The 13,700-nt window shown below is 44.9% G+C and overlaps 1 protein-coding gene across 3 annotated transcripts; it reads left to right on the top strand.

Moving 5' to 3' along the window:
• The first annotated feature begins 2,207 nt into the window (after positions 1-2,207).
• On the top strand, positions 2,208-8,267 carry LOC133898761 (brassinosteroid LRR receptor kinase BRL3-like). Of its 3 annotated transcripts, none has more exons than XR_009906263.1 (4): positions 2,208-2,380; positions 2,593-6,353; positions 7,190-7,688; positions 7,827-8,267. XR_009906263.1 is itself a non-coding variant. In XM_062339463.1 (4 exons), exons 2-4 carry the CDS (start codon positions 2,728-2,730, stop codon positions 7,885-7,887), a joined length of 3,930 nt encoding a protein of 1,309 aa, XP_062195447.1. In that variant the 5' UTR covers positions 2,208-2,380; positions 2,593-2,727; the 3' UTR covers positions 7,888-8,267. The 3 variants fall into 3 exon arrangements, 2 of the variants coding, with proteins under 2 accessions (XP_062195447.1, XP_062195448.1); XM_062339463.1 differs by having other exon boundaries at positions 7,190-7,432; XM_062339464.1 differs by lacking the exon at positions 7,190-7,688.
• The last annotated feature ends 5,433 nt before the right edge of the window (positions 8,268-13,700 follow it).

The raw sequence follows: 13,700 nt of genomic DNA, 5'->3' as shown, positions 1-13,700 counted from the left end.
CGATTCTACGATTTATTTTACATCTTTCTATTCCGTTTCAGAAATAAGTTCAATCGAAAAAAAAGCGATACAATATTTCATCGACAGAACAAATTTTTTTGGCCATTACGACGAAGGAGATAGGTCTCACGGGTAAACTTGGCAACGGGCACAGATTACCCGTGTGCCCGCGGGCAAAAAACCCGACGGGCGTGGATACGGGTGTCATTCTTCACCCGCGGGCACGGGTGTGGATTTGAGTATGAACCCAACGGGCATCAGGAAACGGGCATGAAAAAACTGTGCCCGTACCCGCTCCACCCGCATACCCGCTCTAGTACCACTGACAGGTGGGCCCTAGACGCTTAGTATATAAGAAAATTTCTAGGGTTTTTTCCTCTCCTTCCACTCCCACCCGGCCACCAACCCACCACTTCCAGCCGCCGCTCCACAGACCAGTTTAGCGCCAGATCTCGCCCCGCGGCCCCACCCCACAGCCCTCGACGCCGACCTGCTTCAGCCACCACCAGATGTCGGCGACGCCACCCCAGATTCTGTCACCACCAGCCCCTCCCAGAGGTCGCCGACGCCGTCGTGATTCCGCCGCCACCCTTCACCCGCCACCCGCCCGTCCTGGAGCTCGCCGACGCCGACCCGCGTCCGCCGCCACCGGCCCGTCCCGGAGCTCGCCGACGCCGACCCGCTTCCGCTGCCACCGGCCCGTCCCGGAGCTCGCCGACGCCGACCCGCTTCCGCCACCACCGGCCCGTCCCGGAGCTCGCCGATGCCCACTCGCTTCCGCCGCCACCGGTCCGTCCCCGAGCTCGCCAACGCCGACCCGCTTCCGCCGCCACCGGCCCGTCCCGGAGCTCGCCGATGCCCACTCGCTTCCGCCGCCACCGGTCTGTCCCCGAGCTCGCCGACGCCGACCCGCTTCCGCCGCCTGCTCCCCCGACCGGTGGCTAGCGGGCATACGGGTTTGCCCGCGGGTGTGCCCGCGGGCACGATATGCCCGCGGGCAGCGGGCACGGGCGGCGTTTCCTGTCCGTGGCGGGTGGCGGGCGCGGGCACGGGCGCAGGAATTAACTCGCGGGCGCGGGCATGTGTAGCCTCTGCCCGCGGGCATTTTGCCCGTTGCCAACTTTACTCACGGGCCCACGCCAGAGGGAGGGTCCACGCTACAGGATTTTTCGGTCTCCCGTTTTGCGACATTTATTTTTTGCCGTACGGTTTGGCGACAACTGATTTTCGCCAAACCGTACAGCGCAAAATGCCTTTTAACTGTAGCCATGCACCCCAGTGCTGCCGCTGGCGCCACGTCACTAATTTTCGCCATACCGTACGGCGAAATATTGATTTCGCCGTATGGTATGGCGAAATATTGATTTCGTAGTACGGTAGAGCGAATAGGTATTACTTTTGAATTTTCCTAGTTTTTGGTACTATTTCTTTAATAATCGTACAAAAATATAATATTAAAAAAATTCTTAAATAAACGACTGATGCAACTTGCACCAACAAGCTTCCATACGATGAACTCCTCTTTAATTTCCTAACTAGGAGTGGCACAACCTTAGAGACAATTTTGATATTTTTCATGGGCATGAAACAAAACTTTTTTTAATCATCATCCTAGATCCTTATCATAATCAACTCCTTAGAGTCTGTTTGGAAAAGGTATTTTGGAATGCAAATCCATAAGATTTAGTAGAAACTTGAACTAAATCCTGAAAATTCCATCCCCTCTTTCAAACAAGCCCTTATAGTTTGAGGTGGTTGGGATTGATCAAGTGCCTAGAATTGTGAAAAAGTTGATCTCAAGCACATAAACAAAAGCACCGTTATTATAAAAAGTGAGTGAAAGGTCGAATATTAAAAAAGTGTTAATGGCATGAGACCAACTAAATTCAAAAAGATTTTTCATTCGTGGCACAGAACCAAATTTCCCCCGCGAGAAACCGGTTGCGCTGAGAAGCTAGTAGGAAAGCGGCTTTAGCTTCGTAAAGTACAACGCAATTGTACAAAAGCGGCGGCACAGGAAAAGGCTGGGCTCGTCAAACTCCGACTATGACCGGAAAAGAAGATGTGCACGAGCAAACAAATAAAGACAATCAATCACCCAACGTTTTCAAATCTGGCCCACGAAATTTGGAATAATTTTGGAAATACCCTGCTTCACGTGTACTTTTGCTCCCTTTTCCGGGCTAATCGCCGTCACAGGCAACCGAGTCTGCTTGCACTCGCTTGCTTAAATACGTCCAGTGTTCTACTTACTCTTCTCTCTCCCTCTTCTTCCGTCTCCATATCTGCAACTGCAGCCGCGAGGAAATTCTCTCAATCGATGAGCTCCCCCGTTCTTGATGTGGTTTTCGACCGCGAGGAGAATCTTGAGACCAGAAAGGTAAGGTTTATTGCGTGCCTCCCGTTTATGAAGCGTTCGAATGTTCATGGGGGGAGTACGCCTATGCTTTCCCTCCCAAAGATTGATTCTTTTTCCTTCTCAAGAATTCAATTGATACATTCAAGATTCACTCCCCTCCAAATTTGCATCAAATTAACCTGCCAGAACGATGTGAGCTTTTTTAAAAACAAATTTGGTTCTTTTCCTTGCAGGCGTACTCCAATTCTTTCATGATTTAGGCGCTCCAAGACTAATCCCCTTTCGATGTGAAGTCATCCAGAGCGCCAATTAGTCCTCTTCTTCTCCAGTCATTTCAACGGCAAGAAGCATCCACGGGCGTCGCTCCCATGGCGGCGCTGGCCGTTATGCTGCTGCTGCTGCTGCTGCTTCACCTGGCGTGCGCAGTTGTTTCCGGCACCGACGACGAGGCCGCAGCGCTGCTCGAGTTCAAGCGCGCGTCCGTTGCTGCCGACAAGCACGGCGCGCTTGCGGGCTGGGCCAACTCCACCTCCAGCTCGCCGTGCGCGTGGGTCGGCGTCTCGTGCGCGGACGGCCGCGTCCGCGCGCTCAACCTCAGCGGCATGTCGCTCGCTGGCCGGCTCCGCCTTGATGCCCTGCTCGCGCTCCCCGCTCTTCAGAGCCTTGACCTCCGCGGGAATGCGTTCCACGGCGACCTCGCTCACCACGCCCCGCCGCCGCGGCGGACAGCGCCGCCGTGCGCGCTCGTGGACTTGGACTTGTCCTCGAACGACCTCAACGGGACGCTGCCCCGCGCGTTCTTGGCGTCCTGCAGGGGCCTGCAGCTCCTCAACTTGTCCAGGAACACCCTCACCGGCGGTGGCTTCCCGTTCCCGCCGTCTCTGCGCACCTTGGACATGTCCAGGAATATGCTTTCAGATGCCGGCTTGCTGAACTACTCCCTGACCGGCTGCCATGGAGTTCAGTACCTCAATTTCTCGGCCAACCAATTCACTGGAGGCCTCTCGGAACTTGCAACGTGCAGTGGGGTTGCTGTTCTTGATTTGGCATGGAACCTCTTGTCCGGCGTCCTGCCTGCTAGGCTTGTCGCCACGGCACCAGCAGATTTGATACACTTGAGCATCGCTGGGAACAACCTTTCTGGGGACATCTCAGATTATGAATTTGGTGGTTGTGCAAACCTCACTGTGCTCGATTGGTCATACAATAGATTAAGTGGCATGGGGCTGCCACTGAGTCTTGCCAATTGCCGCCATCTGGAGATACTTGACATATCCGGGAACAAGCTTCTGTCTGGTCCAATACCAGTGTTCTTGGCAGACTTCCAAGCATTGAGGCGACTTGCACTAGCTGGGAACAACTTCACCGGGCCAATACCAGATAAGCTGAGCATCTTGTGCAGAACGCTGGTTGAACTAGACTTCTCGAGCAATCAGCTGACTGGTAGCTTGCCTGTGAGTTATGCACAATGTAGGTTGCTTCAGGTACTTGACCTCGGCAACAACCAGCTGTCTGGGGACTTTGTGGTTACTGTCATCAGCAATATCTCTTCTCTCCGTGTGCTGCGGCTACCATTCAACAATATCACAGGGACAAACCCCCTGCCCGCGCTCGCAGCTGGGTGCCGTTTGCTTGAAGTTATTGATCTTGGGTCTAATGAGCTCAATGGGGAGATCATGCCAGACTTATGCTCATCATTGCCATCACTGCGAAAGCTTCTCCTCCCGAACAATTACCTCAACGGAACTGTGCCACCGTCACTTGGTAATTGCAGCAGTCTAGAGTCAATCGACCTCAGTTTGAACCTATTGATCGGTCAGATTCCACCTGAAGTATTATTGCTTCCTAAGCTTGTTGATCTGGTCATGTGGGCAAACAATCTCTCCGGTGAAATACCAGATAAGCTGTGTGCAAATAGCATAACACTGGAGACATTGGTGATAAGTTACAACAACTTCACTGGAGGCATCCCTCCATCCATTACCAGATGTGCAAATCTGATTTGGGTGTCACTTGCTGCCAACCATCTGACTGGGAGCGTGCCCACAGGCTTCAGCAGCCTCCAGAAGCTTGCCATTCTACAGCTGCACAAGAATTCCCTCTCTGGCCAGGTCCCAGCAGAGTTTGGCAGCTGCAGCAACCTCATCTGGCTTGATCTCAATAGCAATAACTTCACTGGCATGATACCACCGCAGTTAGCAGCACAGGCGGGGTTCATCACTGGAGGTATTGTCTCTGGAAAGCAGTTCGCATTCCTCAGGAATGAGGCTGGAAACATCTGCCCTGGTGCCGGAGTGTTGTTCGAGTTCCTTGACATCCGTCCAGAGCGGCTGGCCCAGTTCCCAGTTGTGCACTCGTGTGCCTCCACGAGGATATACACTGGGATGACAGTGTACACCTTCAGTAATAACGGAAGCATGATCTTCCTTGATCTATCATACAACAGCCTTACCGGCACAATTCCGGCAAGCTTCGGGAACATGACATATCTTGAGGTCCTTAACTTGGGCCATAATGACCTTACTGGTGCAATTCCAGATGCATTCACGGGTCTTAATGTGATTGGTGTACTTGACCTCTCACACAATCACCTCACCGGTGTCATCCCCTCAGGACTTGGGTGCTTGCATTTCCTTGCAGACTTCGATGTCTCTAACAACAACCTGACTGGTGAAATCCCCACATCAGGGCAGCTTATTACATTCCCAGCATCCCGCTATGAAAACAACTCTGGTCTCTGTGGCATCCCCTTGAATCCTTGTGTGCACAATTCCAGCACTGGAGGTCTGCCCCAATCTTCCCCTGATGGGCGGAGGAAGAAGTTCGTCGGAGAAAGTGTGCTCCTTGCAGTTGCACTATTAGTGCTCATAGTGCTCACTCTGGTGGTCACTCTATACAAGCTCAGGAGGCCCCATGAAAGAAAAACTGAAGAAATTCAAACTGGGTACAGCGAGAGCCTCCCAACATCCACCAACTTCAGCTGGAAACTTTCTAGTGCCCGCGAGCCACTAAGCATCAATTTGGCCATATTTGACAATCCATTGAGAAAGCTAACATATGCTCACCTGCATGAAGCCACCAATGGCTTCAGTTCAGAGGCACTCATTGGCTCAGGAGGATTTGGCGAGGTTTACAAGGCTAAGCTCAAGGATGGCATTGTTGTGGCTGTAAAGAAGTTGATGCATTTTACAGGTCAGGGTGACAGGGAGTTCACCGCAGAGATGGAAACCATTGGCAAGATCAAGCATCGCAATCTTGTGCCATTGCTAGGCTACTGCAAAATCGGTGATGAGCGTCTCCTTGTGTACGAGTATATGAAGAATGGCAGCTTGGATGTTGTGCTCCATGAAAAAGCCGAGACTGCTGTGAATCTTGATTGGGCAGCAAGGAAAAAGATTGCAGTTGGTTCAGCAAGAGGCTTAGCCTTCCTCCACCACAGCTGCATCCCACACATCATACACCGGGACATGAAGTCGAGCAATGTGCTGCTTGATGGTAACCTTGATGCCTATGTATCGGATTTTGGGATGGCAAGGCTCATGAATGCACTGGACTCACATCTGACTGTGAGCATGCTATCAGGAACACCTGGATATGTGCCACCTGAGTACTGCCAGTCCTTTATGTGCACAACCAAGGGTGACGTCTACAGCTACGGTGTTGTGCTCTTGGAGCTTCTCTCAGGGAAAAAGCCAATTGATCCGACCGAGTTTGGTGACACGAACCTTGTTGAGTGGGCAAAGCAGATGGTTAAGGAGGACAGATGCAACGAGATATTCGACCGTACTTTAACCACTACGGAGTCCTGTGAATTGGAGTTCTATCAGTATCTGAAGATTGCTTGCCACTGCTTGGATGATCAGCCTAACTGCAGGCCTACCATGATCCAGATAATGGCAATGTTCAAAGAGTTGCAGAATGACTCAGACAGCAACTTCCTGGATGGCTTCTTGATCAAATCAGCAAATATAGAGGAATCGTCTGAGAAATCGGTGTAAATACTTCTAATTCCTCCAGATTTTATTCACTAGATGGAATATATCAGCTTAGTCATTTTAACTAACATTAACAGAAAAGAAAAGTAGCTCTTTTGGTAGGAAATTTATATTTTTGTTTTCAGTCATTGTATATAATACACAACAGCTTAAACAAAGACACAATTGTAGAGTTCTTCTGTGAGAAGGGCTCCTGTTTAGTAGAAGAGATGGGCATCTTTGCTTGTACAGCTATCTTCCTTGCTGAGAAGGTGAAACAGTACAGTTTTTTTCCCAGTTATCCCAGTTATATGTGTTATTGGTGCTTATCTTTGAGTTAATTTATTTAAAGATTGAACCTCTTCTGCCCGTTCTCTGCATAAATGAAAATCATTTTCCGTCTGTAGCTATAGCTCATTTCTTCTTGTTTTACTTAAGGGCCTTACAAGGTTCAGCCTACACCTTACGGTATGTAATTCCCTTCCTTTTTGTTTCTTAGTGAGGCTACAATATTTTTGTGAGCTTTGGTAGTCTCCTCCTAAAAAAAACCATATTCACCATTTTGCCAATGCAATCAACTTCTAATCTTGTTGACAACAGCTGAAGTTAACAAATTTTGTGAATATGTTTAGTTTGTCTAATTCTTGACAAAACTGAGCAGCTGAAAGATTATATCAATTGCCTACTGTACTAACTTGTTATCTCTTCTAGTTGAAAATATTATCTAGAACCAATTTCCTAGATTAGGTTGTTGATTCAGAGTGGAAGATGCTGACAAAGTAAGCAACAGAAGAAACAGCATGCAGTATATATTTCTTTAACAACTGATCTGTTTTCCTTATCTGTTACTCTGTAGTGAGGGACTTGATCACTTAACCAGGCAACGCCTTTTGATCCCTGGAACAAACATACAGTTACATTTCAGACTTTGTAACTTAATAATCAGCAATGCCAATGCTTCTGGCATCCTCAAAGGCAATAAGGCATACAGGTGGCGGTACAAACTCGTGTACCCTTCCTTCGTGACTTCTGCGGATGTTAATTGTACCTTTCCAGGATTTCAGATGTGTGACACTGAAAATATACTCATTTACAAAAGGTGTATGTATGTCTTATGATGCTCTTTCATACCTGGCACTCCCCTATTTTCTGCAAAGATGAAGAATCTTCACCAAAATTCTTAGCTTTTTGCCTTTCAAAAGATGGCTGCTATTCTTCGTGTTGAAACTCTTGAATCCAATAATGTGTACCACTTGCAGTCAAAGATTAGCTGAAAGCCGTATACTTTTGAACTCTGAATACTAGATGCTCACATACTGTTTATCTGATGTCTAATGATAAACAAGAACCAACTGGTAATCTGTTACTATGATATTAGTAACTGGTGTATTTTCCTTTCATTCCTACATTATTCTACAAGAAAATTGTGAAGTTGCTAGCTTTTAGCTATTACTTTCAACATACTAAACTCATAAGGCTTTTTTTTCAAGCAGGGTGGTCAAATGTCACTTTCAGAACAGCCTGCATGCTTCAGGTAAAAGGATTTGGTGTTAGGTCAGCTGAGATGCGTTCCTTGACATGCCATTCTTCGCGTGTACTAAATAAGTGATGGTGGGTTCTTGGTCATGCACGGCATCTGATCCTTCACTCCCTGATGCTGTACTGTAGCTGTATCAGGTCGGAGATGTGTGCACGGCTGTGTGGCACTAGTTAGGCATGAGGCTGAAGACTTTTGGGACAGTGACCTTTGGTTTCAAATCTAGATGTGTGCACGGCTGTGTGGCACTAGTTAGGCATGAGGCTGAAGACTTTTGGGACAGTGACCTTTGGTTTCAAATCCTGTGTAAATTACATGAGGGGTTCTTACACTTACCAGTTTTGTGCGTTTTCTTTAGCAGGAAGTAATATCAGTTTTGTTATTTAGTTTGTTTTTATGCTCAAGTTTGTTATTTTTTTAAACTTCAAAATTGTTTAAACTGGCAAGTAGTTGAATTTTGATTAATTTAGTGAGGTGGATCAATGTCATCAATTTACTACTATACCCCTTACTTGCTGTTTGAATTCGGAAAAGTGTTCGTTGCATCTCCAAAAGGACCTTCTTTGCACACTAATTTTTGGTGTTTTTGGCCAGAGAACATTGACCTTGATTGGCTGGACAACCAAGTCGATAGATAAAGGTCAGTGTGAACTTGTATGCTCTTTTTGGTTTTGTTGCTTTCCGTTTAAGTTGAGCAACGTAGATAGCCTCGGATATTTGAATGCTACCGCTTCAAGTCCAAAAACACTTGCCGTTGTAATCAAATCAAAAGAAGTTTCGTTTCAGACATGGAACAGCTTTCAAAATGCATCTTTTGAACACTAACTTCTCATGTAGTATACTTTTAAAACATAGCAAATAATAATTACTTCTCGAAACTAATTTGCATACATCATGTTTGCATGTGCAGTCTCAATAATAACAAGACATCGATAGGCGACGTTTGAAAAGTTCGACTGCACCAACCCAAAACCATACTTTTCGGAAGTGGAGGGAATATCACTTGGATGAAGGAAATTGCAGGAGCACCGCCTTTTTGGGCTCGTATGCCTTGGCCTGGCCCGTATCCCTGGTCCAGTCTGGTTGGGGCCTAGACCAGTCTGGCAATACAAATGGGCTTTGCTTTTCGGTTTTGGCTGAGATGTTGATTGCTTGGCTGCGTTAGGATGGATGGGATTATCAGACGCTGTGAGACTGTATTTGGGTTGTTTAATGAGTGAATGTGGTGACCTCTTGCCTTGCAGTGGTGAGCTTATCCCTTAGTCCTGAAATTTTGTTGGGCAGATATAAGATTAGGCCTCTAGCCTTGTTCTCATACCATGACAAGCACAGGGTCAGTTCTGATATTTTAATAGTTTGAAGCGAGATTAAAAATTAGACCCTATTAAATATAAATTTTAAAATATTTACATACCACGGTGGCTCAAAGTAATAGTATTATTTTTTTATATCAAACAAATAGTAGTTGTATGTATCATATGGAAAAAATAGCATGCTCCAGTAGACAATAGCATAAACAGAGAAAACAAGATATAGACGAGACATATGACTATATGATAGGGTAAAATAAAGACATACTTCTCAGTCAAGTCTCTGTATTTATCAGCACCAAAATTAGCAATCACAACTCTATCACCCAACTTGAAAACAGAAGCCAGCTTATCATAAATCTAAAACAAATATAAGAATATGATTATACATGTTAGACACAATGAATGTAGCTAAGCTTACAAAGTAAAATTGCATATGATTGTAACTTTACCTGTGGAGATCATCTGAAACAATTTCTTCTAACATTTACAGAAGCGAAGTCACTAATAATGGTATCAATATCAATCTCATCTAGTAAATTTTTCTCAATGCATAAGGTCGCCAAACCAGTTAGCCTTTCTTGAGACATTACTGACCTCAAATAGTTCTTCAATAACTTCAACTTTGAAAAGCTTCTTTCAGCCGATGCCACAGTCACAGGTACAGTAAATAAGATTCGATAAGCAATAGAAATATTAGGATAACAGTCCACTTCTCTAACAAATTCAAAAACCTCCATAGCAGACATTGTTCTATCCGGCAAAGTCAATTGCATAACCTTTAATTCAAATATTAGATCATTTAACTCCACATCAGATGAACCATGCAGATAGAAAGTTTTTGCAAATTTAGTGCAGCAATCTGTTAGTTCAATATTATTCAATGACTTCAAGGCGTTTGAACTCAGTAAAAACCCGAATATACCTTGAACACTTGGAGTTCTTCAAATCTATTTTTCAATGAAGTTGCTGCCATATCAACTATGACCAAAAAGTAATTAACTTCAAATGCCTTCTCGGCTTGCAGTATTTCTTCATTGCAATCAATTTCATCAAATTGTTTCTTCTTAAGAGCTCGACGTTTTACTGGAAACGATGGCTCAACACCCATTTCAGATGCAAGGTCTTTGGCAATGTTCAAACTAGATGCATACCCTTCATTTCTGTACTTGTCAAAGTATTGAACCATACCTTCAATTTGGTGCATGGCAGAGTCGATGCATATGGATGATGATTGCAACTTCTTACTTACAGTATTTACAGCAAATAAAATATCATACCAAATAACCATGCCAAGTATAAACTCAAAATTACCAAGAACATCGAATAAATTTTTTGCATCACTCTTGTCCTTGGGTTCGGTATCACAAGCTTGATGTAACTCAGACAAAGCTGACCTTAGATGAGAAGCTTGATATCTAATTGCTTTAACACTGTTGTTTCGACTCTCCCAATGGGTATTGCTCAATGATTTCACAGTTAAACTTGGAACATGGTCAAGTAATATTTTTCATCTTTTGGTAGAACCAGAAAATAATACATATATTCGTTGCACAATTCCGAAAAATGAAATAGTTTTAACACATGATTTTACCATATCACAAAGAGTGAGATTAAGACTGTGGCAAGCACATGGCATATACAAAGCTCTTGGATTGATATCAAGCAAAAAAATTTGTACCCCCTGTTGTTTTCCTTTCATATTTGAACCATTGTCATAACCTTGACCCCTTATATCACCAATATTAAGACCAAATGACTTCATAGACCCAAGCAATACATTAAAAACCCCAAACCAGATGTGTCATCCACCTTTAAAAACCCAAGAAAGTACTCCTTAATTTTTGTTTTCCTCTTAGACATATTAACACATCGAACTATCTAAGTCATTTGTTCTTCATGACTCACATCAGGGGTACAGTCAAGGATAATGGAGAAATATTTGGCTTCTTTGACAATCTTTAAGATAATATTTATAACATTGGAAGCCAAAAGAGAAATCAACTCATTCTGAATTTTGTGACTGAGATAATGATAATGAATTTCATTGTTTTGAATGCGCCTAAGGTGGTCTTGCATTACCAAATCAAATTCTACAATCATCTCAACACAAGCTAAGAAATTACCATTGGTATCATTGTAAAGCTTCTCACTAGATCCTCTAAAAGCCAAATTTCTTTTACCAAGATATTTAACAATGGCAACTATTTGAAACAAAACTTGCTTCATCCTTTCTTCCTCCTTTGTGATTTCCTGTTGGAAATCTTTGTCAATTGTTTCATTTTTGCTCAATCTAGTACTTAATTCATTCCAAGACCTCATGCTAGTAATATGCTCCACACTAGTTTCATGTTCTTTGAGCCTTTTGCTGAGATGCCTCCAATCTCTAAATCCATTATCTCCTAATGAACTCTTGCTATTGTTAGATTTGAAAATCTTACAACAGAAGCAAAACACTTTGTCAACGTGCTTAGAATAAACCAACCATTTTCTGTCATGTACCTCTCCATTGCTCATTGTTCTAGAATAATGAGTATACGAAAAATGCCTTGAGTTACCATCTAAAGGGAATTTAAGATTTTCTTCTCTTATAGGTCCCTTCTCAACTAATACATCTCTAGCTTTGCTATCAAGATTACCCTAATTTCGTGGATCATAGATATCCATAGAAAAAAACGGTTGTTCATCAACACTAGCAGATGAATTAAATATATGCTCATGATCACTCACATTGTTATCATCCCCATTGGTATCAATATTTTCTTCTGTAGGGCATTGGTCTTCTGAATTCTCATTAGGTTGTTCCTCCATAATAGCTATCGCCAACTCATCCGGGTTCTTTGAACTGCTCGTATTACTCTTAAAAAATTTGTCAATGGCTCCCTTTTGTGATTCCACCAACTCATCTACTCGTTTTCTTTTCTTTTTTTTCCTTTTTTCGCTGCCAGATGCATACTTTCTAGAAGACATAATTCAAGAACATGCTAAAAATTAAAAAGAAAATACATTAGTGGTTGAAAGACTACAAGGATCACCAAATAGACGATTAAGACGAGTTATTATCTCAACGATTAGGTCAAGTTGCTGTCTCACCGTTGTCCCCAATCACCAACTCGTCAACTAAGACGACTAGACGAGCCACCGTCTCGGCGTCTTGCCGTCTTCCCGCTGGAAATTAAATCAAATTAACAATTGATATGCATACTTTGAGAATTAATCACGGACAAAAGGACTATCGCATTCACCGGTCACCACCACTCACCACCACAGTGCGGCTCCGGCAGTCCGGTTCTACGACGAGTCGACGGACTGGCCCTGCGTGTCACGTGTGGCGTCTCAGCGTCTCAGGCCTTAGCGACTCAGCATCGAGACTCAGGCAGTCGGGAAGACGGGAACTCGGGCGTCGCCGCGTTGGTGTGGGCGGTGGGCGGTGGGCATCGGCAGTCGGCAGTTGGCGCGTCGCAGCTGTGGGCGGTGGGCGTCGGCAGTCGGCACTCGGCGCGTCGCAGACTCGCAGTCATGGAGTCACTGCGTGGGCGACTGGGTGTCAGGCCTCAGGCGACAGGCGTCACCGCGTGGCGGCGTGGGCGCGTCGCGTCTCGCGTGGCGATGTCGGCTACTCGGCTGCATCCAGCGGGCGTCGGCACGTCGCAGAGTCGAAGACAGAATAAAAAAACCTAATGAGTAATTTAGCCATTTTTTTCCTCATTTACAGGAGAATTAATGAACTTTGGACCCGCAAAATATGGAATTGAAATTTTGCGCAGCCCCTAGTGACTCCGAGAGATGAATTTTGGATGTGACGGCACAAACATTTCCATTGAACACTCAAAACAAAGCTAGACCTGATAGCGTAAAAATTCGAAAAGATCTTATATAGGGAGTGCTTGTTTAAAAAAAACAAAATGGGGAGTCAACAAATTTGCTCCGATTGTAAATTGCCGAGAGGTCAAATCAGGAGAGAATAGAAGTACATACATGTTCACTGTACGTACAGTTATCCTGAACTCCTTGGTTAAGAAACTGAATGCATGTCTGTGGCATTATCATTTCGCACCTTGACCGTGCGCTGCCTACGTGTTTATATGGGGCGACGAAACGCGCCGATGAGTATAAGCCACAACAACCTGATAGGCCAGCCGTGAGTAGCGCAACAAACATGTACAACAGATCCTAAACACAGCTAACTACCAACAACTGACTCGAGTTACTCAAGATAGACCAATATCATGAGTTGTTGCATGATTACATGACGCAGGATCACACTGAATACATGCTTTTCCTAACAGTCCCCTTCAATCACAACCGTGCTAGGTTGAGATTGTGCTTGAAATTCTCCAGCTGCCGTGTAGGAAGCGCCTTGGTAAAGCCATCTGCAATCTGATGTCCTAAAGGAACAAAGTCAATGTCCAATAATTTCCTTGACACTCGTTCCCGTACAAAATGATAATCAATTTCGATGTGTTTAGTACGAGCATGAAAGAAAGGATTTGTAGAAAGATACTTAGCTCCAATATTAT

This window comes from Phragmites australis, chromosome 18, assembly GCF_958298935.1.
Source record: "Phragmites australis chromosome 18, lpPhrAust1.1, whole genome shotgun sequence".
Classification (NCBI taxonomy): domain Eukaryota; kingdom Viridiplantae; phylum Streptophyta; class Magnoliopsida; order Poales; family Poaceae; genus Phragmites; species Phragmites australis.
Note: the sequence above shows the minus strand (reverse complement) of the source record. Positions and strands in the feature narration are given on the sequence as shown.

What these genes read in the sequence shown, in the direction of transcription:
- LOC133898761 (XM_062339463.1), top strand. Translation starts at nt 2,728, where the DNA reads ATGGCGGCGCTGGCCGTTATGCTGCTGCTGCTGCTGCTGCTTCACCTG. An exon ending in GAATCGTCTGAGAAATCGGT is followed by an intron (nt 6,354 to 7,189) that starts GTAAATACTTCT and finishes GTTACTCTGTAG; the next exon opens with TGAGGGACTTGATCACTTAA. An exon ending in AATATACTCATTTACAAAAG is followed by an intron (nt 7,433 to 7,826) that starts GTGTATGTATGT and finishes TTTTTCAAGCAG; the next exon opens with GGTGGTCAAATGTCACTTTC.